The sequence below is a fragment of the Cajanus cajan genome, chromosome 7, assembly GCF_000230855.2.
Source record: "Cajanus cajan strain Asha chromosome 7, NIPB_CcT2T_4, whole genome shotgun sequence".
Classification (NCBI taxonomy): domain Eukaryota; kingdom Viridiplantae; phylum Streptophyta; class Magnoliopsida; order Fabales; family Fabaceae; genus Cajanus; species Cajanus cajan.
The window spans coordinates 57,821,980-57,845,703 of NC_138523.1; the positions used below are offsets into that span (position 1 = coordinate 57,821,980).

Genomic DNA, 23,724 nt, shown 5'->3' on the forward strand with positions numbered 1-23,724 from the left:
TTCCCTTTTTCAAATGTGGACCATTCCAATGTGTGTTCAAGCATTTCAAATAATTTTATTTATATCATTTAAATTTTTGGTACAAGTAAAAAATATAATAATATTTCACAAACAAAATTATTTATTTATTTGATATAATTAAAATTTATAATTTAATAATAAAGTATTAAGATAATTTATAACAGAGATTAAAACACTCATTTGTGTGTGATCCTGTAGATTCAATACTAAGTTGATAATATATTAATAAAATTAATATATTAATCAAGGTAGGTATCTAGTAATACTCTTTAACACCCAAATTACATAAAGTGATATTTTACTTTTAAGAATCAATAGAAGAATAATAAAATAATTTTGTTCCATCATTAACTTTAGAATATAATTTTTCTGTCAAACTCTATTAAGTTAACACATATTTAAGAAACTCATTTCTTCTTTTATTTAATATTCCTAGCCAGGATATAATTTTATTCTAGAGCCAAACTCATTATCTAGAGTTGATGGGTCCCCTTTTTGATCAATCATTAATTCTACAAGCATTTAATCATATCTAATTTCTAGTCAACTAATACCTCAAGGCATTAGGTGTCCAAAATTAAAATATAATAAACAACTTGTTAATTACTATATTCAATAAAGACATTTACATATATATTGATCTATCCGGATTATTGTTGTCTTATTTACAACAATCCTACGACTAAAAATAATTTAGATTAAAATAATAAAAGACTTTATTTTCTCATTGTCATAATCTCTATCATGATAAGATGTCTATAATTTTAATCAAAAACTTTATCAAATAAGATAAATTCATTGCATGATAGATTGAATATTGGACACACCTAATTATTCTCCAACAATATTATCCCTTACCGATGACGTTCTACATAGAGATCACATTGAAGATGCGGTCAGTTCACTGAATTAAAGATTGACTATTGGGCCTTTAAACCAATGCCTGGCACTAAGTATCCAGTAAGAAACTACTAAAACGAGAAAACAAGAAACCGCAACGGGGGTATAGTTAAATGTCTCAATGGTTATTGGATATGAAACAGGCAACGAGAAGAGTATGGAGATGAGCACCGCCCAAATAACAGCAGCCCAGCCCACAACGACTCCGTGACGGCCCAAGTTGAAAGGCCCAGGTACAAAATGCTTCTGTGCCAAGGTCACCCTAAAGAATATTGGTAGCGCATAAGCAACATAGAGGTCAATCACCGCTATGGACACCATTGCTTCAAATGCCACTATGCTTCCTAGAGACTGCAATAGAGTTACAATTTACTTATGAGACCAATGAAAACATATAATAAAATTTGCAGCATTTTTTAAAATGAAATAATATACTAGTAGTAAAGTTTTAAAAAATTATGTTTTTCATACCGTTAGTGCCATACAAAATGATATAAAAACGGAAAGCCAAACTGCAAAGATGGGAACTTCTTGCTTGTTAACTTTGTGCCACAATGGTGACAATGGCATGGCCCCATCTCTAGAGAAAGCATAAGCCATCCTGCGTAATTTTCAAGCATCTTATTATATTCTCAACTAAGTAGAGAAATTCTCATATGGAAAGTGCATTATCTATTACCTTGAATTGCTAGTGACAGAAATCATACCGCAGAAAAATATGGAGATAGCAACAATTACCAAGCAAATGATACCACCAATTCCATTGCCATATCTTGTCTTGAAAGCTAAATAAAATATTTCAGCAATGGCATAGCCACCAGCGTCATTATTTTCACTCAAAAGGTAAGGGATGTCAGTGACTGCAAAGGTAATGCCTAGAATGTAACCCCATCCAACAATAATAGATATCCCAACAGAGTTGATAATTCCTTTTGGTCCATTTCTATCAGCACCCTTCGTTTCCTCTGTCTGAAAATTCAAGTTTGTATGGTCTAATTCATTTCATAACTTCTCCATCAATGCAAATGAATACAACAAAATTAACAAAGTGGAAAGCAAGAGCAAGGGTACACTGAAAAAGAAATTTTCTAATTGAAAGCTTTCATACCAGATGAGCTGATGCATCATACCCAGCAAGGGTATACTGACTCATTAGAAGTCCCAAGAGAAATATGTAGGGTCTGCTGTGGATTCCATCCTCGTTTTTATCATTGAAATGAGTGAACACAAATTTTATACTAGCCCTTTCGGTTGCAACAGATGGAATCAGAATCATAAGCACAAAAACACCTAAAAGTTTTCCATTCAAATTAGATATTCAATATATAAAGGCTTTTCTAGAGAACAAAATATAGAGAAAAAAAAATGAAATAGGAAATTTGTTCATACCTAAAACATTCCAAATAGCTGCCAACCGTCCTAAGAATGATATGACTGAGATAGGAAGAGTGTTTATTATACCGTGTAGGAGCAAAATTCCCGCATACAAAGCAATAACTACATATTTGGACGCCTCATATCCACCACCATTTTTCCCACCAGTGCTAAGGAGAATGATAACCTGAATTAGTTGTGCAAGTGAAAAGTCCACACTTGTTGTCCCTGCCCACTGCAAATAAAAAGTTAGTGCTTCAAATGGATTAAGAAATCTACATCTTACACGAGTTTGATCACTTGTAAAAAGTGGAGAAAGTTAAAATTCTAGAATGTGCCTTCTCTGGAATACCTGACCAATAATATTGAACCTGCAAGAAAAGAGAGACCATGCAACTCAAGTCAGGGAACGCCAGTGTACATATCTTGTAATTAGACTTTCATTAAGCTATAAACTTAGTTTTAAGCCGGAGGCATTAGTGAGGATGACAAAATTTGATATTTGTAATCATGTTGTACGTAAGGAATATTGCATGCTGGTTAAGAGCATTTTCAGAGCCAGCTTGAACATTGTACATTATATATCATGTTGTACATATATAAGAAATATAGCATGCTGGTTAATTGGATGTTTCCTGTGCAAAATATAGGTGCATATTACAATTATCAAATGTCTCCTCTTAATCAAAAAAGACTAGATGGGGATTCTTCTTTTATCATACTAAAGTTCAAATTAAAACCCTTTTATGATATTATAGATAAATTTTCTATTAGCATATTTCCACTTTCTCTGCTTTTCTAATCATCCAAATCTCAACCATTCAAGTGTTTCCATGGCATGCTCGTCTAAAACAACAATTACCAACTAGTGAGAGAATGCCACTTTTAAAAAATTTGAGTCCAATCAGGTCCTCATAAGATCCTTATATAAAAGTTAAAATTGTATGTTGCTAAATAAAATAATAGATAGTTGTATGCAAATCTCTGGGCTTACACATATTAAAACTTATTAAAAAGTAATCCATCGAAAGCCTAATGGGTAATGATAGCTCCTTCCCTGTAAGTGTGAGGTCCCCAACATTTATAACGCACACCTTAAATTTTTTATGCAAAAAACTTTCATATGAAAACGTGAACAAGGAACCAGTGATTAGGAATAAAACAAAAAGGAAATAAGTATTAAAAAACTTTAAAATGTATCTGAGTTTACATATAAAAAATCTTCTTCACAGGACATAATAGCTTTCTTTAAGTAGAATCAACGTTGATGAGAACTAACAATTTAGAACAAAAAGATCAGATTCAGACACCGGAACTTAGGAATCTTCATTCCTTGAGGGAGCACTAACTAGAAATAAGTCCATGATCAGTCATATGAAGATGAAGAATATACTGTTTTGACAGTAATTTAACAATTTTCTGCATCCTACTCATAATTTTTAATAAACATTAACAAACGACAAAAAAAAAGTTAAAAAAAGTGTGTTATTGACACTTGGTGAAAGATACTAAAAATATCACTTAAACTATAAACATAAATAATAACTCTTGAATCTAGATTTAAACATAAATCAATCATATAAAATTGACTTACAAAAAGAGAATCTTCACTTATATAATTTATTTTGGTCATATATTTATTTTTATTATTTTGTAATAATATGATTTAGGATAGAATACCAGCCAGTGATCCAGGAGGCAAAGGGTGCCCATCTAGGGCCAGCAAGCTTGGCACTCCAATAGTAAAGACCACCAGTTGTTGGGTAAGATGAACAAATTTCAGCCATTGAGAGTGCAACAAGCATTGTGAAAGCAGAAGTTAGAAACCACCCATATTGCATTGAAAAGGGCCCACCATAGTTCAACCCTGTGTTGTAAAGGGTGGTGATGCCTGTGAGCACCGATATAACAGAAAACGAGAGGGAGAAATTTGAAATGGCCCTGCGATATAAAACATGGTACCCATAATAGGAAATGAAAAACCAACAACAGAAAATAAAGTAAAGAAACAAGACAGCCTTACGAAAGATCACGCTTGAGTTCTTGTTTGTAACCGAGTTCAAGAAGACGGGCATGTCCAGAATCTAGTGAAGAAGCATCACCATTTGTAACTGCAACCACATGAGATGGGAGTGACATGTTTTCAGTAGCAGAACCCATGATAAAGTGTTGTGGTTTTTGATTTGCCAACTCAACATGAATTACTCAAACTTAGTATTATGTAGCTCTTTTTCTCTTTGTCATGTATCTAATTAAGTCAACGTCAAAGTCGTTCACCGCCGGCTCATGATAATCCAATTTATTTTAATGCATCGTATAATGTATCCTTACATTTGTTTATAGAGAAATTGCCATTCAAAAGTCGTTCGCTGTTGTAAGTATCTTTATATTTTTTAGTTGAATATTTATGTCTTGGATGAGTTTCAAACTTCTGGTGATTGTTTTCCTCTAGTAAATGTTTGGGAGTTTACTAACAAGTATTAAATGTTTGAAAACATGTTAGAATAATAAAAGTGCTACAATCCTAATTAAATTAACTTTTATTCCGTCGAAATATGCTGTTTTTAAGGAAAAGTACAAAATGAATATTTTTTATTTATCAGAATTACGATAACCATACCGATGATGAAACCAAAAATCCTCTGCGTATTACCTATCGCTAAAATACAAAATGTTTTGAATTGTCTTTCGTTGAATGGCGCATAAATACGAAAAGAAAATGAGATGTTTGCATGTTATTTATTGATATTGAATTTGTCTTTTATCCATATTAGTAAAAGAATAAAATTGAATTTGTCTTTTATCCATATTAATAAGAGAATAAAAAGTTGCCTCTTAATAAGAAGTAGACTATGGTCTAAATAAGAATCTGCTCCCCTGCTTCTTAAAAGCTGAGCTTTCTCTTCTACTTACATTTTTTTTTGTTCGAGGGAAGTGATTTAATAGAAAATGAGAAGAAAAATAGAGATTAATTTAAGTAGATTTGTGAGAAAATTGCTCTGGGCTCATATGAATTTAATTTCACCTTTTTAAGAGTGAATTTATGTGAAATTTTCAACTAAAAAATATATAGACAAGACTACTCTTACATTATTGTCTAAATAATTAATCACTATAAGATATAAATGTAATTGATTAAATAATTTATTTAATATAAAATTTAACTATATAAAATATATTTTTAAAATATCAATTTTTCTTTATTTCTCACCTAATTTCAGTATACAAAACAATTATAAATTTCACACTATTTTTCATTTATTTCTTATCATCAAATCAATTTTTATATATTATCTTTCATTCTTTCCCAACTTCCAAACAAAGCATTAAGCTTTGCATTTTCAACTTCATTTCATTTATGCTATTTATGTCATTGATATTTTTCTTTGATTCCCTTCAAAACTCTATAAATGTTTTGTTTAAACGTAAAAAAAAAACATTAAGATCTTAATAACAAAGTTTTATAGTTTAAGAGTGAGTTTTAAAAAATTCAAGGTCAACATATATATATTAAACCTAAATTATATTAATATATATTATACCTTAAAACTGTAGCAATGAAATAAAAATGAAGAGGGTGCAAACTAATTCAGCTAGAATTTTCACTTTTGTTGAATAAATTATTTTATAAACAAAAATTAGTAAATTAAAAGAAGCACAAATCCAAATCATGCATTTATTTATTTAATTTCTCTTCAGCTAATCTCAAGCGTGTGGTTTAGCGGTAGGGATCAGGGGTTCGAATTTTACCTTGTGTATGCAGCCGCGTTAAATCCTGGGGTCAGTTATCCCACCCTTTGAGGTGTCATAGTAGACTATGCTTGTACAGCAAAGAACATTTGAGTGAGTGAGTCACTCTTTTGTTAATATTTCGCCATCTTTGAAACTTAGTATGTAGATCAAGTTTAAGTTAATTTTAAAATTCAATTATCTGAATATTATTGTTACTACCGCTGAATAATAAAAAGAAATATTCAAAGAAAAAAGTTTTATTCTTTACCATGACATTTTTTGTCTTTCTTTTTTTAATTTTTATTTACGGTGTGTTCTTGGATTTTCTTGCTATAATGATATTAATTTTCTTGTTAGAGTCTTTACTATTTTATGTTTATAAAAACTTATTTCTAAAACATGAATTCTTTCATGTATTTTACTATTTTATTCATTGTATAAGTTAGAGATAGATGATTAAGAGAGGGTGAAAGTCTCATGTTTCTAATTACAAAGCTTTGATAAATGGTTGTATTTGAAGGGTAATGTGTGCAATAACTATCAATAGAAACTATGATGGTATATTATTTTCGATTTTTTTTTTTTGGTGCGCAATAACTATTCCGTTTTTAAAGATAAAAATATAAATAACCCATAATACAATTAACTATCCTTTCATACAAATTATTTTAATATAAAGTAATCTAGTAAATTATTTAACGATAATATTTCAATTATTTAAATAAGTAAATTAAATAAAAATATTAAATAAAAATATTAAGCAAACTTAAATAGATAACATCCTATTTAAAGATTGATCTAAAATAATATTTTTCTAACCAAAATTATACTTAATTTAATGGAATCCTATATACTTGTACATAAGTAAATTAGCTATAATGTAACACAATTATCTTAATTGGAGTTATTAATTTGATGGTGATGAGTTATTAAATTATTAAATTAGGCATCTTAAAAGGAAAAAAATATGTTATGAAAATTTGATTTAGTTTATACATTTATGAAAATTGTCATTGTAAAGAATATTTTTTTTCTCATTTTTTTCATGATTCAACGATAGCAATAAAAATATGCAGATAAACTAATTTTAAAAATAACCTGAAATATCGACATATTAAGATTAAGTTTCGAAGACAACAAAATATTAACAAAAAAATCAATCATTCACCTACTCATTTAACTATTCATCACTGTACAAGCACAAGTCTCCTACTTACTTCTATCATTATCTCTATCCTTTTTCTCATGTTCCTTTGGCATTGTGGTGATCATAAGTTTGTTATTGATAACCACCCTACTCACAAGCTTTGAATGCATCATTTTATTAGCAATTGAAACTTCTACATAATGAATTTGAGATGATCAAGCAAGAGTTCCATTGATCCGTTGGTCATCACATATTGATTACCATGTTCACATCACTAATTCAATCAATCTCCACTATAAAACAAAAGAAATTGAAGAATGGATGATCAATTTAAAAAATTTGAATTAATAAAGAATTATTAAATTTTATCTAAATGTTTATTTAAATATGTCAATAATATATAATTGAATTTCGCGTATAATAAAGCCAAACATATTTTTTTTTCAAAGAATACCAATTATTTGTTTTAGATGTTACTAAGAAATTTTTTTTTTAACTTAGAATAAAAATCGATATATTTGTTGACGGTATTTTTTTTATTAAAAAGTAAACTAATTAATTCCTAAAAATATACTAAGTCAGAATAAATTGTGTTACATATTAATTTATATTTTACACCTAAAATAATTAAGATAAAGCAAAAGGAAAATAAAGAAAATATATAGGTAGAAGAAAAACATTATTTTAATTATCTTAAAGTTTAACAACATTAATCAAGATCTTTTATTTATCAAATGAATACAAAAATATATATATATATATATATTAGCATTTCTATGATATAACTTTTAAAAATAAAATATTATATAAATAAAATAAAATTTAAACATAAATTTTTATATAAAATATCACATATAAAATTACATAATATATTGATTCTTATAATTAGGTAAATATCAAGGCAAAGGTGCTATAAACCATGTAGATTTGTTTATGATAGGATGAACTTTCATGTTATTATTATGGATACTATGGAAAGTTACCCCACCAAGATTAAAACTATAAAATTGATAAAAATGACTTCTCTATCATAAATAATAATTCATTTTCTTTGTCATTTTTTCTTTTCTTTTGTGGGTGAATATGATAGAAAACTCTAATTTTCTTTTAATTTTCACCCCTAATGTGTTTATCAAAATTTATTTTTATTTTATTTTATAACATTATGTATATTATAATAATATTTTTTATGTTAAAAACCAAAATTGGTCAAAAAAACTAAAATTAAAGTTTTTAATTCATAATAAATATATTAATTAAACTAGATATATTAAACACTATATATTTTATATCCAATAAGAATCTTGACATTATTAAAATAAAAATTAGCGTTTAAAATTCATAAATAATTCTTATAATTATATTTTAGGGGAAAATTGTTTAAATTGAAACATGTTAATGTGGAAACTCTAACATAATTGACTCCATTTTATTATATTTTATTCATCACCTCACCGTTTTCTCATAATCGACAAACGCACGGCACATGCGTGAGTGTGTGAGTGAAATAGTTTTCTCCTCCAATAAATTGATAATATTAGAGAAAAAAATTCACATTATAAATTCTTTTTATATTATTATTTTTATCTATCGCGTGAGTGACGAAAATTCTTCCTTTAGATTCGGGACTATGATTAGACTAATGATTTTAAAAGCTCAGAAGCATGCTCGGAAGATGACAGTGAAGCATAGTAATATAAACACTAAACACCAAAAGGTTAAGCATCTTCTCCAGCAGCCTAAAAAAATCTTATAAAAACTGAAGTAACATTAATGAACTTTTTAGTTGGTTTCTTTTTTTGGTCAAAGATCAAACTTTATAGTTATTAAGTTGATTGAATTGTTTTAACCAACGTGGCATGCCATGCCAAACGATTGACCATATAAAATATATATGCCAATCTATAGCATCATTTAACTTTAATAATATATATTCTGCCAAAATATTCACTAAGTTTATCAGTCCGTTATGCGACAATAGGCAATCACAATCACTAGGTCACAAAGTCATCTTAAAATGTGAAAAGATAAGTTCAATGAGACACCTTCAAGAAAAGTCCACCAAACCTGATTACATGTCGGACTTTCTATAAAAAATAAATAAAAAAAACACAACAACATATTTTCTCTAGGATTCAGCCTAGCCCAATACTGTGCAATGGCATGTATAGTTTAAAACTTTAGGGTATTTTTGGTAATAATGAAATGAAGGAGAAATAATAGAGAGAAAGATAAAAGAAAGAAGAGATGAAAAATAAGAGTTGTTTGATGCAGAGAAAATAAGAGGGAGAAAAATAAAAAGGAGTGGAGAAACTAGATAAATTGCGTCAGATGCAATGAAAAGATGTCTAATGTACATTTTGTGATAATTTTATTTTTGTGGCTAGCAGCCACAAAAAATTACTTAACTTACAATATCGAGGATTTGTTTAAGCAAATTTCTTTAAAAATATTAGGGAGAAAAATAAAATAAAATAAAATAAAATATTTTATAAATTAAAGCTAACTTATATATAAATTAATTTTTTTGAGAAACTATATAAGAAAACTACTCATGTATAAACTAATTTTACTTTAAGAAAAATTTATTCTATTTTTTCTTTATATTTTCCCTCCCATAAGTATTTTTGGAAAAAAAAAATGAATTTATTGGACAGTTTAAAATCGCTAAAAACTCATAACAAACAAATAATCAATTTTCGACAATTGAAATTAATTGTCAACCCCTAACAATCGATTATTTTCTTTAATAATTTTTCAGTTTGTAATTTTTTTTCATTTTGAATAGGCCTCCGATTTCCTAACCATATAAGGTGGGGAATGGGGACGGATTGATTTATGCTCGAACAATTATCAAAAGCTTATTTTCATATTCTTTTTAAAGGAAAAAAAAAAAGAGCTTATCTTCATCTATTACAACAACATTTAAATTGTTGGATTTGATTTTTTTTTTAATAATTTCATAACTTATTATACTTGTATATTTATTTTATTATAATCTCATCTGTTAATGTTACTACCAAAATTGTTATATCACTATTTATTAACATCTTAAATACACCTCTCACCTTAACAAAGACAAAGACAAATGAAGTATACACTATACACGAACCAGACTTATAAAATAGTGCATCTAGGGGTGGGCAAAAAAAACTAAACTGAGCTGAACTGAACTGAACTGGTGGTGAACTGTACTATAAAAAACTGAACTGTTTGTAAAAAAAACTGAACTGAACTATTTAAAAAAAATTGAACTGAACTGAACTGTTGTAAAGTTGAACTGTACTGAACTATAAAAACTAAACTGAATTATAAAAATTGAACTATTTTTATAAAAGAATAAAAATTAAATGTGTTTAACATATTATGTCTTAATAGATTAGCTCGATAGTCTAATAACCAAAATTTTAGAAAAAAAAGTGATTTGAAAAAAAATTATATCAATTTTGTTGAACTTAACGGATCAATTGAGCTATGTTGAACTACTTATTTTTAGGCTTAAAATTCACTGAGTTTGTTTGACTGAATTTTATATTTTTTTCCTTTGAAAAATTTAAATAAAATGGAAAATAAAGTAAAGTTGACAAATGTGTCCTATTTTGATAGATCAATGAGTCAAAATTGTTCAATTCAAAATATCATAACAGTTTAGTGCAGTTTAAATTGCAGTTCAGTTCAAGTTTTTATAGTATAGTTCAGTTCAGTTCAATGACACAAAAGAATAGTTCAGTTCAGTTCGTCTGAACTAATATTTAGTTTAGTTCAGTTCATATGAACTACTTTTAAGTTCAGTATAGTTTTTATAAGTTCAGTTCAGTTGAGTTCGTTTTACCCACCCCTAAGTGCATCTACGGAATAGGTTTACCAACCCTTTCCTTAGCTATATTATCCCTTACCGATGATGTTCTACATAGACATCACATTGAAGATGGGGCTCAATTCACTGAATTAAAGATTGATTATTGGGCCTTTAAACCAATGCCTAGCATTGAGTATCCAGTAAGAAACTACTAGAACGAGAAAACAAGAAACCGCAACGGGGGTATAGTTAAATGTCTCAATGGTTATTGGATATGAAACAGGCAACGAGAAGAGTATGGAGATGAGCACCGCCCAAATAACAGCAGCCCAGCCCACAACGACTCCGTGACGGCCCAAGTTGAAAGGCCCAGGTACAAAATGCTTCTGTGCCAAGGTCACCCTAAAGAATATTGGTAGCGCATAAGCAACATAGAGGTCAATCACCGCTATGGACACCATTGCTTCAAATGCCACTATGCTTCCTAGAGACTGCAATAGAGTTACAATTTACTTATGAGACCAATGAAAACATATAATAAAATTTGCAGCATTTTTTAAAATGAAATAATATACTAGTAGTAAAATTTTTAAAAATTATGTTTTTCATACCGTTAGTGCCATGCAAAATGATATAAAAACGGAAAGCCAAACTGCAAAGATGGGAACTTCTTGCTTGTTAACTTTGTGCCACAATGATGACAATGGCATGGCCCCATCTCTAGAGAAAGCATAAGCCATCCTGCGTAATTTTCAAGCATCTTATTATATTCTCAACTAAGTAGAGAAATTCTCATATGGAAAGTGCATTATCTATTACCTTGAATTGCTAGTGACAGAAATCATACCGCAGAAAAATATGGAGACAGCAACAACTACCAAGCAAATGATACCACCAATTCCATTGCCATATCTTGTCTTGAAAGCTAAATAAAATATTTCAGAAATGGCATAGCCACCAGCATCATTATTTTCACTCAAAAGGTAAGGGATGTCAGTGACTGCAAAGGTAATGCCTAGAATGTAACCCCATCCAACAATAATAGATATCCCAACAGAGTTGATAATTCCTTTTGGTCCATTTCTATCAGCAGCCTTCGTTTCCTCTGTCTGAAAATTCAAGTTTGTATGGTCTAATTCATTTCATAACTTCTCTCCATCAATGCAAATGAATACAACAAAATTAACAAAGTGGAAAGCAAGAGCAAGGGTACACAGAAAAAGAAATTTTCTAATTGAAAGCTTTCATACCAGATGAGCTGATGCATCATATCCAGTAAGGGTATACTGACTCATTAGAAGTCCCAAGAGAAATATGTAGGGTCTGCTGTGGATTCCATCCTCGTTTTTATCATTGAAATGAGTGAACACAAATTTTATACTAGCCCTTTCAGTTGCAACAAATGGAATCAGAATCATAAGCACAAAAACACCTAAAAGTTTTCCATTCAAATTAGATATTCAATATATAAAGGCTTTCCTAGAGAACAAAATTTAGAGAAAAAAAAATGAAATAGAAAATTTGTTCATACCTACAACATTCCAGATAGCTGCCAACCGTCCTAAGAATGATATGACTGAGATAGGAAGAGTGTTTATTATACCGTGTAGGAGCGAAATTCCCCCATACAAAGCAATAACTACATATTTGGACGCCTCATATCCACCACCATTTTTCCCACCAGTGCTAAGGAGAATGATAACCTGAATTAGTTGTGCAAGTGAAAAGTCCACACTTGTTGTCCCTGCCCACTGCAAATAAAAAGTTAGTGCTTCAAAAGGATTAAGAGAAACCTACATCTTACACGAGTTTGATCACTTGTAAAAAGTGGAGAAAGTTAAAATTCTAGAATGTGTCTTCTCAAGAATACCTGACCAATAATATTGAACCTGCAAGAAAAGAGAGACAATGCAACTCAAGTCAGAGAACGCCAGAGTACATATCTTGTAATTAGACTTTCATTAAGCTATAAACTTAGTTTTAAGCCGGAGGCATTAGTGAGGATGACATAATTAGATATTTGTAATCATGTTGTACTTAAAGGAAAATTGCATGCTAGTTAAGAGCATTTTCAGAACCAGCTTGAACATTGTACATTATATATCATGTTGTACATATATAAGAAATATTGCCTGCTGGTTTATTCTATGTTTCCTATGCAAATATAGGTGCATATTACAATTATCCAATGTCTCCTCTTAATGATGGAATCATGCCTAGGAAGGCAAGAGGTGACATATTGAAGGAGTCAAGAGGAGTTGGCTAGACATGAAGGTTTGGGCCAGTCAGGGCCCAATGGGCCTGGGAAGGCCCAAGTTGAACTTTTCATGAGACATATTTTGTTATAGCTATTTTCATATGTTTTGTATACATCATGTTAGTATAGGTATCATATATTTTGGTCTTGTATTTTGGACCACATAGAGTAGCATTTTAGGTTTTAGGCTAGTTGGGCCTAGTTTTGGGCTTCATGGGCCTTTGGGCTTTTGGTACCCATTATTGGGCTCATTTTCATTCTTGTAATTTTTCCTTTCCATTGTAATTGTTTGACCAATGTAACTAGGTCATTAGAATAGGAAAATACAAGGAATACTAAAGTATGCTAATTATGTTAAACTAGGTTTAATTTGGAAGCCATTTAAGTTACATTTGAGTCACATGTTTTGCACCATTGGTGGCTGAACATGTGACACTCAAATTAACCCTAAATAGCTCTCAAATCAGACCTAAATGCACCTTGGTACCTAAATTTTCGGACTTACACATGTGCACCAAAGTTTGAATTCAAATTTCAAATTTGAATTCAAACTTTAGGCGCCAATTTGTGTAGCTTTGGTCTAGGTGCCTATGTGCTTCATTTCCGTGCATACTTAAGTCCTCCTTTCACATTTTTGTATTCACTTTTGAGAATAATGAAATTTGAGAGCTTATTCAGCCAAATTTCGTTCAAGAGTCACCATGAGAGAAAGCTTCACCTTAGGAACCCTACTAGGTTTTCCTCCTCTTTGAAGTGAGCTTTCCTTTGTTCCTTAAGCTTGGATGCTTCCATCCATAGTATAGGAACCCTAAGTCCGAAAATCTTCACTCCTTCAAGTGTCTTACATTCGGATTTCAAGCTCCATTGAAGAGGTCCAAGCATTGGTGAATCCGAGGAGAAGAACACCTATCACTTCTCCTAGTTTTTGCCATCAATTTTGGTATCAAGAGCAAGGTTCTTCAAAGAGATAAGTGCTTCATCTTTTTGTGTCTGAATTTGTGTTCAATGTGTTCTTCTTGTCTTGTTTAAGTTTCGTTGTGGATCTATATGTTTTGAATCCTCTTGTGTTCCATAGATCCATTGGTTGATTGTTTTTGAGTTTCTTTCACAATCAACATGAATTAGGACCTTTTTGCTTGTGCTTATATTTTGTTTTCTTTGAGTCTCTCCATTCTTGTATGTGTCCGTGATTGGACCTCATGCATATGCATTAGATTTTGGTTTTTAATCTTGTTTTGTCTTAGAAGTTCATGTTTAGTCCTTATATGTTGCAAATTCCTTGAATAGCATGTTTAATCTAGTTTTATTTTAAATTTTGTGTCTACATGTTGCTCTCGGTTTGCTCTAATTTGTGCCTACCTATATGTGCTTTTTCTTTTACCTAATTGTGTTCATAATTTGCTATTAGTCCTAGCAAGTTTCTTTAGAGTTAGGTTTCCATTGTGTACTTGAGTTTTCAAATCACTTTCCATTGAAAAAATCTTATAAAAATTTTTGTGACTCAAAATTTCAAGTGCTTAATTCTACTTCTAGTGCACTCTTTCTTGTGGATTCATTTTTAAAAATAAATTTAGAGGCTGAAAACAAAGATAAAACAGAGCCTAAGGTTCAAAAAGTTCAAAAAAAAAAGAAAGAATACAAAAGGAATCCAAAACAAAACCTAAAAACTAGTGCACTAGTTTCTTTGTTTTTCACTTGAATTTTGACCTAACTTGTAGTCTCGGTTTCTATAGCTTGGAATCATAAAAAAATTTGAAACAAAAGGAAAATACCTTCTCTGGAATCTTAATTTGAATATAGAAAAAGAAATAATAAAAAAAAAATATAGAAAACAAATTAAAAGGAAAAAGCCGAGAGGTGTACAAGCTGAAAAATCTACTTGATTCCTTGATATTGTTTTGACTACTATTTGTTCTATACTTATCCAATTGTTCTCAATTTTTTTTTGTTTTGTTCATCTACTCTAGTACCTATCTAGGAATCTTCCTAACTGTGTGCTAGCTTTATTTGGAGTCTTAATTTTCAGTTTTACTTGTTGAACCTCTTTGAGTCTTGTCATATATACATATTACTCTTCATTTTTTGTATAAGCTTTTCAAATTGTGCTTTTATTGCTTGTCTTGTTTTCTTTCATTAAATTCCTTGTGCTGGAAGTGGCCTCAAATCCTTGCTTAAGGATCAAGCATTGCTCAACAAAGAGTAGGAAAAGTTTGGACACTAAGACTACAAAATTTTGACCTAATTTAGTGACCTAGCTTTTCCTAAACTTCCTTCACTTGAGTGACCATTCCTTTCACCTTGTGAGGAGCCTCCATTAACCACTTTTGTTGTGTTCATTGTGCAGGTCCAGGAGCATCTTATTTCAAGGATTAGTGGCGGATTAAAACACTTGAACAAGTGTTAGAAAAGTTGATCAACCAATCCGTCACTAATTGGGTCACAAAAGCCGTCATTAATTGTTTTCTAGGCTAGTTTAAATTTTGCAATCTCTTTTGTATTTTTAAACCAATGGTGAAGGAATTTTTTACTCTTGGCAAGCGGACCAAGCTTCGTTATAGTAATTTGATATCGTCCTCAGGGATTTGGTGATACTAGTAATTTTCTTTCTTGTTTGCGGAGAACATGAGTGAAGTATTGATTTAAGTTTGAATTAAAGCAATTAAAAGCAACAGAATGAATGTAATAGAAAACCTTATATGAGAAAGAGATTGGATTCAAATGTACTTACTAACTCTTTTAATCTTCATCAGATAAATATGATTCCACTTCTATCACTTTCATGTTCAATAATTAGCTCAACCAGATTCCTCAAAATTGAGCCCTAAGGTGGTTAACCCTAAACATGATTCCTCTTTGAATTAAGATTAACACCTTGCATTAAGACAATAACTTGAACCAAAATGGCTAACAAAATCAAGTCTATTCCTAGAACAAGAGATTATTAGGTGAATGATTCAGTTTGGGTTTTGAAAATGTTTCCCAACAAAGTTCAAAAACCTAAAATCATAAAATGGGTGATCAAACCGGATTAAGCATTAAGAGAAGAATCAAACACAAGTAATAGAGCTGAATATCATATAGATCTAAGAAGAAATAGAGTTAGTAGTTACATTGAATCCAACCCAAGAGAAACTAGCCACTCATGGTGAGGGCCATAGCAAATAAAAAGATGAGATTACACCATAGAAGAGAAGAAATGAAGATGGGTCCTCGTTCCCAAGCAAGCCAATCTTCAAATCTAATCTTCAAGCTCTCCTTTTCTCCTGGGTGATCTTTCTCTCTGTGTTTCTCTTCGTTTTGTTCTGTTTCGATCCCTTTTTTCCTCCCTTTCGTGCCCTAAAATACGTCCTGTCCAAGGGAAAGTTGGGATTTTTAACCCAAGGCTGCAGCTCTGGAATGGGGGCTGTAGCTCTGAATTTCTGGACTGCCCAATGTTCCAAGGCTGGGGCTCTGGTTTTCATGGCTTAAGCTTCAAGTCTCTGGAATTGGTTCAGGCTTCGTGGCTGCAGCTTTGAATCTGGAGCTATAGCCTTAACTCTCTGGAACACTTCATTTTGGTTTAGGCTTCATGGCTGCATGGCTTTGGAGCTATAGCCTTGGATTTCCAACTTAATCAAAATCTACACAAAAAGGAAATATTTTCAACCAAAGAAACTACACTCTTGTAACTCCTTAGATTAATCTTAGTTCATCTATTTGGAGGGTCAAACACAACCAAAATTACTTACATCTCTCCCAAAAAGAGTGTCAAATTAAGCATAAAAATATGCAATTTGAGCACTTATCAACCAATTTGTAAAGCTTGGAGGGAGTATTAAGAAACTGGTCAGGTATATCTAAACCTTGGTAGCTCACTCACGCGTAGTACTAGTGGAAGTGGCTTGGAAATTTCATATGTTTCTAGCTTCCACTTAGGGCAAACCGACTAGTTGCTTAATCTTGCTTCCTTTAAGTGTTTGATCTTTAATTTGTTTACTTTTGCTACCTTGTTTCGACTAGCTTTGTGTAGCATTTAATTGTTCACGTTTTAGATAGCTTCAAAAACAATTGTGAAAAGCATACAACATAAAAATCTTTGTGAAAATTTTTGTGGAATTGAAAATACCACAAGGGAGTTTAGTGATTTCTACTTGAAAAGGCTTGGTTATTAAGTGGCTCTTAGTAGCTCACCTCCCTTGATAGTGCAATTTGTATAGTTAGACTTCCAAGTGCTATTTTTTTGTTCCTAGAAAATTACAAAAATATTTTCTTTTTGCATAGCATATAAAAACAAAATTCTTTTGTTTAATCATGAGAAAATATTCCTCAAGTGGTAGTGATTTAAGCTCTCCAAAAAGTTTTTCACATCCTACTCAAAGGCTTAAATCACTAACACCTTGGACAAAGCAAGAAGTGTTAAAAAGAGAAAAAGAAAAACTTGAAAGAAAAGCACGACTTGCAATTTTAGAGGAAGAAATTTACATTCTTAAACAAAAGAAAGAAAAATTTTTAGCAAAAGAAAAATTGAGAAAAACAAGAGAAAAAGAAAGAAAAAAGGCATTGCTCTTAGGGAAGAGTAAGGAGGAAAATAATTCCTCTAAAGGACTTGTGAGTGAAGAGAGTTGTTCTACCACTAAAAATCATTTACAAAATACTCTCTTCATAAATAAAGACCTTAACTCTTACCCTAATCTTATCACTAGTCATGAAGTAGAGATTCAAGAACAAATTATTCTAAAGAAAAATGAATCTCAACTTCAAGATGCAGTGAAGAAGGAGTGGACTACATTTAGTTCCACTTCTTGTGCTACTTCCTTGGAGGTGCCCAAGGAAGAAAGCCTTCCCCTCTTTAGGACTCCTTCTACCTTAGTTGTTCTAATAAAGCACCCAATTTTCGGTTTACATTGTTTAGTAGATACAACTTGTAATAATCTATATTCTATGTTTGATCTTATGGGAAGTTCTTACTCTTTTGAACTTAATACGTTTCCTTCCCTACAAGACAAATATAGCTTATATGATTGTGAGTATCTAGTAAACAATCAAATTCAAAATTGTTTAGGGCGTTTTCTAGTGGTATTTTCTTTATATTCTAGGAAAAGCCTAGGTTACCATTTAGGGTACTTTAGGCAAGATGTTGTAATTTTTAAGAAGCATTCTTTTCATTGTCTTAGTCATAGTGTCATTACATTTTTAGGATTTCATTCTAGGTTGTACTTAGAAGAGGATCCAATTTCTACTTTTAGGGAGTCTAATTTTGATAGTTTATTTTTTCTTAGGCTAGATATAAGGACTCCTCTTAGGATCCATAATCCATTTTCTCATCATAAACATGTCACCTCTTATACATGGTTTGTTGTGTATGTAGGTGATGATTCTTATTTCATGCATCCTCGTGATTTGAGGACAAATCCTTTTCAAGAGGGAGAGGATGATGGAATCATGCCTAGGAAGGCAAGAGGTGACATATTGAAGGAGCCAAGAGGAGTTGGCTAGACATGAAGGTTTGGGCCAGTCAGGGCCCAATGGGCCTGGGAAGGCCCAAGTTGAACTTTTCATGGGACATATTTTGTTATAGCTATTTTCATATGTTTTGTATACATCATGTTAGTATAGGTATCATATATTTTGGTCTTGTATTTTGGACCATATAGAGTAGCATTTTAGGTTTTAGGCTAGTTGGGCCTAGTTTTGGGCTTCATGAGCCTTTGGGCTTTTGGTACCCAATATTGGGCTCATTTTCATTCTTGTAATTTTTCCTTTCCATTGTAATTGTTTGACCAATGTAATTAGGTCATTAGAATAGGAAAATACAAGGAATACTAAGTATGCTAATTAGGTTAAACTAGGTTTAATTTGGAAGCCATTTAAGTTACATTTGAGTCACATGTTTTGCACCATTGGTAGCTGAACATGTGACACTCAAATTAACCCTAAATGACTCTCAAATCAGACCTAAATGCACCTTGGTACCTAAATTTTCGGACTTACACATGTGCACCAAAGTTTGAATTCAAATTTCAAATTTGAATTCAAACTTTAGGGGCCAATTTGTGTAGCTTTGGTCTAGGTGCCTATGTGCTTCATTTCCGTGCATACTTAAGTCCTCCTTTCACATTTTTGTATTCACTTTTGAGAATAATGAAATTTGAGAGCTTATTCAGCCAAATTTCGTTCAAGAGTCACCATGAGAGAAAGCTTCACCTTAGGAACCCTACTAGGTTTTCCTCCTCTTTGAAGTGAGCTTTCCTTTGTTTCTTAAGCTTGGATGCTTCCATCCATAGTCTAGAAACCCTAAGTCCGAAAATCTTCACTCCTTCAAGTGTCTTACATTCGGATTTCAAGCTCCATTGAAGAGGTCCAAGCATTGGTGAATCCGAGGAGAAGAACACCTATCACTTCTCCTAGTTTTTGCCATCACTTAATCAAAAAGATTAGATGGGGATTCTTCTTTTATCATACTAAAGTTCAAAATAAAACCCTTTTATGATATTATAGATAAATTTTCTATTAGCATATTTCCACTTTCTCTGCTTTTCTAAGCATATTTCCACTTTCTCTGCTTTTCTAATCATCCAAATCTCAACCATTTAAGTGTTTCCATGGCATGCTCGTCTCAAACAACAATTACCAACTAGTTGGAGAATTCCACTTTTAAAAAATTTGAGTCCAATTAGGTCTTCATAAGATCCTTATATAAAAGTTAAAATTGTATGCTCCTAAATAAAATAGCAAACAGTTGTATACAAATCTCTGGGCTTACACATAATAAAACTTAAAAAGTAATTCGTCGAAAGCCTAATGATTAATGATAGCTCCTCCCCTGTGAGTGTGAGGTCCCCAAACATTTATAACGCACACCTTAAATTTTGTATGCAAAAAACTTTCATATGAAAACGTGAACAAGGAACAAGTGATTAGGTATAAAACAAAAAGGAAATAAGTATTAAGAAACCTAAAAATGTATCTGAGTTTAAATATAAAAAATCTTCTTCACAGGACATAATAGCTTTCTTTAAGTAGAATCAACGTTGATGAGAACTAACAATTTAGAACAAATAGATCAGATTCAAACACCGGGACTTGGGAATCTTCATTCCTTGAGGGGGCACTAACTAGAAATAAGTCCATGATCAGTCATATGAAGATGAAGAATATACTGTTTTGACAGTAATTTAACAATTTTCTGCATCCTAATCATAATTTTTAATAAACATTAACAAATGACAAAAGAAATAGTTAAAAAAAAGTGTGTTATTGACACTTGGTGAAGGTACTAAAAAAATCACTTAAACTATAAACATAGACAATAACTTTTGAATCTAGATTTAAACATAAATCAATCATATAAAATTGACTTATAAAAAGAGAATCTTCACTTATATAATTTATTTTGGTCATATATTTATTTTTATTATTTTGTAAAAATATGATTTAGGATAGAACACCAGCCAGTGATCCAGGAGGCAAAGGGTGCCCATCTAGGGCCAGCAAGCTTGGCACTCCAATAGTAAAGACCACCAGTTGTTGGATAAGATGAACAAATTTCAGCCATTGAGAGTGCAACAAGCATTGTGAAAGCAGAAGTTAGAAACCACCCATACTGCATTGAAAAGGGCCCACCATAGTTCAACCCTGTGTTGTAAAGGGTGGTGATGCTTGTGAGCACCGATATAACAGAAAACGAGAGGGAGAAATTTGAAATGGCCCTGCAATATAAAGCATGGTACCCATAATAGGAAATGAAAAACCAACAACACAAAATCAAGTAAAGCAACAAGACAACCTTACGAAAGGTCACGCTTGAGTTCTTGTTTGTAACCGAGTTCAAGAAGACGGGCATGTCCAGAATCCAGTGAAGAAGCATCACCATTTGTAACCGCAACCACATGAGATGGGAGTGACATGTTTTCAGTAGCAGAATCCATGATCTTACGGTGAATTAAGAAACAGAGAAGCAAATTAAGAGTAAAGAATGTTGTGGTTTTTGATTTGCCAACTCAACATGAATTACTCAAACTTGGTATTATGTAGCTCTTTTTCTCTTTGTCATGTATCTAATTAAGTCAACGTCAAAGTCGTTCACCGCCGGCTCATGATAATCCAATTTATTTTAATGCATCGTATGATGTATCCTTACATTTGTTTGTAGAGAAATTGCCATTAAAAAGTCGTTGGCTATTGTGAGTATCTTTATTTTTTTTAGTTGAATATTTATGTCCTGGATGAGTTTCAGACTTCTGGTGATTGTTTTCCTCTAGTAAATGTTTGGGAGTTTACTAACAAGTATCAAATGTTTGAAAACATGTTAGAATAATAAAAGTGCTACAATCCTATTGACTCAAATTAACTTTTATTCCGACGAAATATGCGGTTTTTAAGGAAAAGTACAAAATGAATTTTTTTTACAAATTCTAAAAATGTTTTGTTTAAACGGAAAAAGAATACAAAATTTTATATATCTATCCAATTACAAATTAACATGCATGTCTAGTTTGTTTTCTTTTGCATAAATTTATATAATTTTATTATAAAAGAAAGTCAAACCAATTAAACCTAATAGATTTTTTTATTAGCTTTTCATGGTCTAATTTGACCTGTTTAACTTATCAAGAAGTTAAATTGATTTTATTTTTTATGAGTATCTAAATAAAGAATTCAACATAATTCATTTATGTGTGCCACACCACCTAATTGAATTAGGCCAATTTTAATAACTATAATATTTTAAAAAGTTATACACTTTTGTTATATTTTATTTTTTTTGTGTAAATATTTTAATCGATATTATTATTTTCATTTAAAAAATTGAAATACTGCAATAATCTTATCAAATTTAGTAAGTGCGCTAACGATGAGAGTATTTTTCTTTATACTTTAATGTTCATGACGGTAGAGTATCTGCAAAGATATTTTGACGCTCAAGTTAAATATTTATAATGAGTATAAAATTAGGTTAAAATAATACATGCTAATCTTCAAGTAAAAATACATCAAATAAATCATAAATTATTAGATTATATCCTAATTCTTTTTCTTTCAATTTTTTTGAATTTGATCATTATGTTAAAAAAAATCTTAAGATTTTAATAACAAAGTTTTATAATTTAAGAGTGGATTTTAAAAATATTGAAGGTGAACATATATATTAAACCTAAATTATATTAATATGTTTTATACATTAAAACTGTAGCAAAGCAATGAAATAAAAATAAAGAGGGTGTAAATTAACCAATCGAGTAATTGAGGTAGAATTTTCACTTTTGTTCAATAATTTTTTTATAAATAAAAATTAGTAAATTAAAAGAAGAACAAATCAAAATGGTCCATTTATTTATTTAACTTGTCTTCAGCTCGGACAATAAATAGCCATTGAAAACAGGCTTTTTGACCAAAGTGGGATCGTTGACCAACTTATTTACGTAAATGGGACTCTTTTGAAAGTATTTACGCCTTTGGGACTGTTTACAACGGTGTCGCTATGGCCCATAGCGACACCCATGCCACGTGGAATTTTTAAACTCCAGGAAAGCCATGAAAGCCATATTGATAATGTCGTTATAGCCCCTAGCGACACAAAACGGCTTCAATGAAGTCGCTATAGCCTACAGCGCCCCATTTTTAATATTAAAAAAATATAAAAAAAAATAAGTAAATAGATTTTTTGAAAAAAAATACGAATTTTCAAAGGCATAAATATTTTCAAAAGAGTCCCATTTACATAAATAAATTAGTCAACGACCCCACTTTGGTCAAAAAGCCTTGAAAACAAATTATCGAATTAGAAAAAAAGAAAAAGGAATCAATCATTTCCCATTCAAAACAAACGGTCGTGGCGGTTGAAAATTGAAAGAAAAAAGGGTTAATTATCTTGGTCCAAAAACGAAAGGAAGAAGAAGCGTTCGTTGATGATGCAATCCTGGGTCCACGGCAATAGCATGAAGGTCCACTCTGTTCCAAGAAAGCAAGACATCTCAATCCAATCCAGCGTCGATGGGGAGAACTCGACGTCGGAGACTCAGGTCGCCGGCAAGAAGCTCCAGCGACTCCCGCACGTGTTCAGTCGCGTCACCGATGGGATCGCCGACGTGAGGGTGCACACGGTGGAAACCCATCCCGGCATGACCAAGATCGTGGTGAGGGAAGGCGGCTCCGTGGATCAGCTCGAACTCCACATGCAGAGGTTCCGGCTGCCAGGGTCCACGCCCGAGCTCGTGAGCGCGGTGGTTGCCAACGGCCAGCTTATCGTCACGGTGCCGAAGGAACACAAGGAAGAGCATGGATCGAGATGCTAATAAAGGTATAGTAGTTCACTCATTCTTGGAAATAGATGTATGTTTGTATAATACACAAAAGTTAAGCTATTAGGATATAGGTGTGATTTCTATATGACGTGTAGTTAGCTTCATAATTCATATATGTTACTTATGTTAGATGAAAATTATCATTTTGTCATATTTATTAGATAGTTTATTGGTATTTGAACAAAGTAAATCTTTAAGATATTGGTTAATG

At 31.4% G+C, this 23,724-nt stretch overlaps 3 protein-coding genes across 6 annotated transcripts; 1 reads left to right on the forward strand and 2 right to left on the reverse strand.

Annotated features, from left to right (window-relative positions):
* Positions 1–797: 797 nt before the first annotated feature.
* Positions 798–4,822, reverse strand: LOC109818131 (amino-acid permease BAT1 homolog). Of its 3 annotated transcripts, none has more exons than XM_029270665.2 (8): positions 4,319–4,822; positions 3,976–4,186; positions 2,648–2,666; positions 2,311–2,530; positions 2,030–2,211; positions 1,601–1,890; positions 1,393–1,522; positions 798–1,272 (listed from the first exon to the last, which is right to left on the reverse strand). In XM_029270665.2, the coding sequence occupies exons 1-8, from the start codon at positions 4,368–4,370 to the stop codon at positions 931–933; spliced, it is 1,446 nt and encodes a 481-aa protein (XP_029126498.1). In that variant the 5' UTR covers positions 4,371–4,822; the 3' UTR covers positions 798–930. The 3 variants fall into 3 exon arrangements, with proteins under 3 accessions (XP_029126498.1, XP_020239133.1, XP_020239128.1); XM_020383544.3 differs by having other exon boundaries at positions 3,976–4,162; positions 4,319–4,821; XM_020383539.3 differs by having other exon boundaries at positions 3,976–4,236; positions 4,319–4,818.
* A 5,919-nt stretch (positions 4,823–10,741) lies between these two features.
* On the reverse strand, positions 10,742–21,164 carry LOC109795525 (amino-acid permease BAT1 homolog). 2 transcript variants are annotated; one of them, XM_083060271.1, is made up of 8 exons: positions 21,001–21,164; positions 20,658–20,918; positions 12,844–12,862; positions 12,505–12,724; positions 12,224–12,405; positions 11,793–12,082; positions 11,585–11,714; positions 10,742–11,464 (listed from the first exon to the last, which is right to left on the reverse strand). In XM_083060271.1, exons 1-8 carry the CDS (start codon positions 21,135–21,137, stop codon positions 11,123–11,125), a joined length of 1,581 nt encoding a protein of 526 aa, XP_082916397.1. In that variant the 5' UTR covers positions 21,138–21,164; the 3' UTR covers positions 10,742–11,122. The 2 variants fall into 2 exon arrangements, with proteins under 2 accessions (XP_082916397.1, XP_029128894.2); XM_029273061.2 differs by having other exon boundaries at positions 20,658–21,084.
* Positions 21,165–23,117: 1,953 nt separating this feature from the next.
* Positions 23,118–23,504, forward strand: LOC109807587 (uncharacterized). Its single transcript, XM_020370134.3, has one exon. The coding sequence runs from the start codon at positions 23,118–23,120 to the stop codon at positions 23,502–23,504; it is 387 nt and encodes a 128-aa protein (XP_020225723.2).
* The last annotated feature ends 220 nt before the right edge of the window (positions 23,505–23,724 follow it).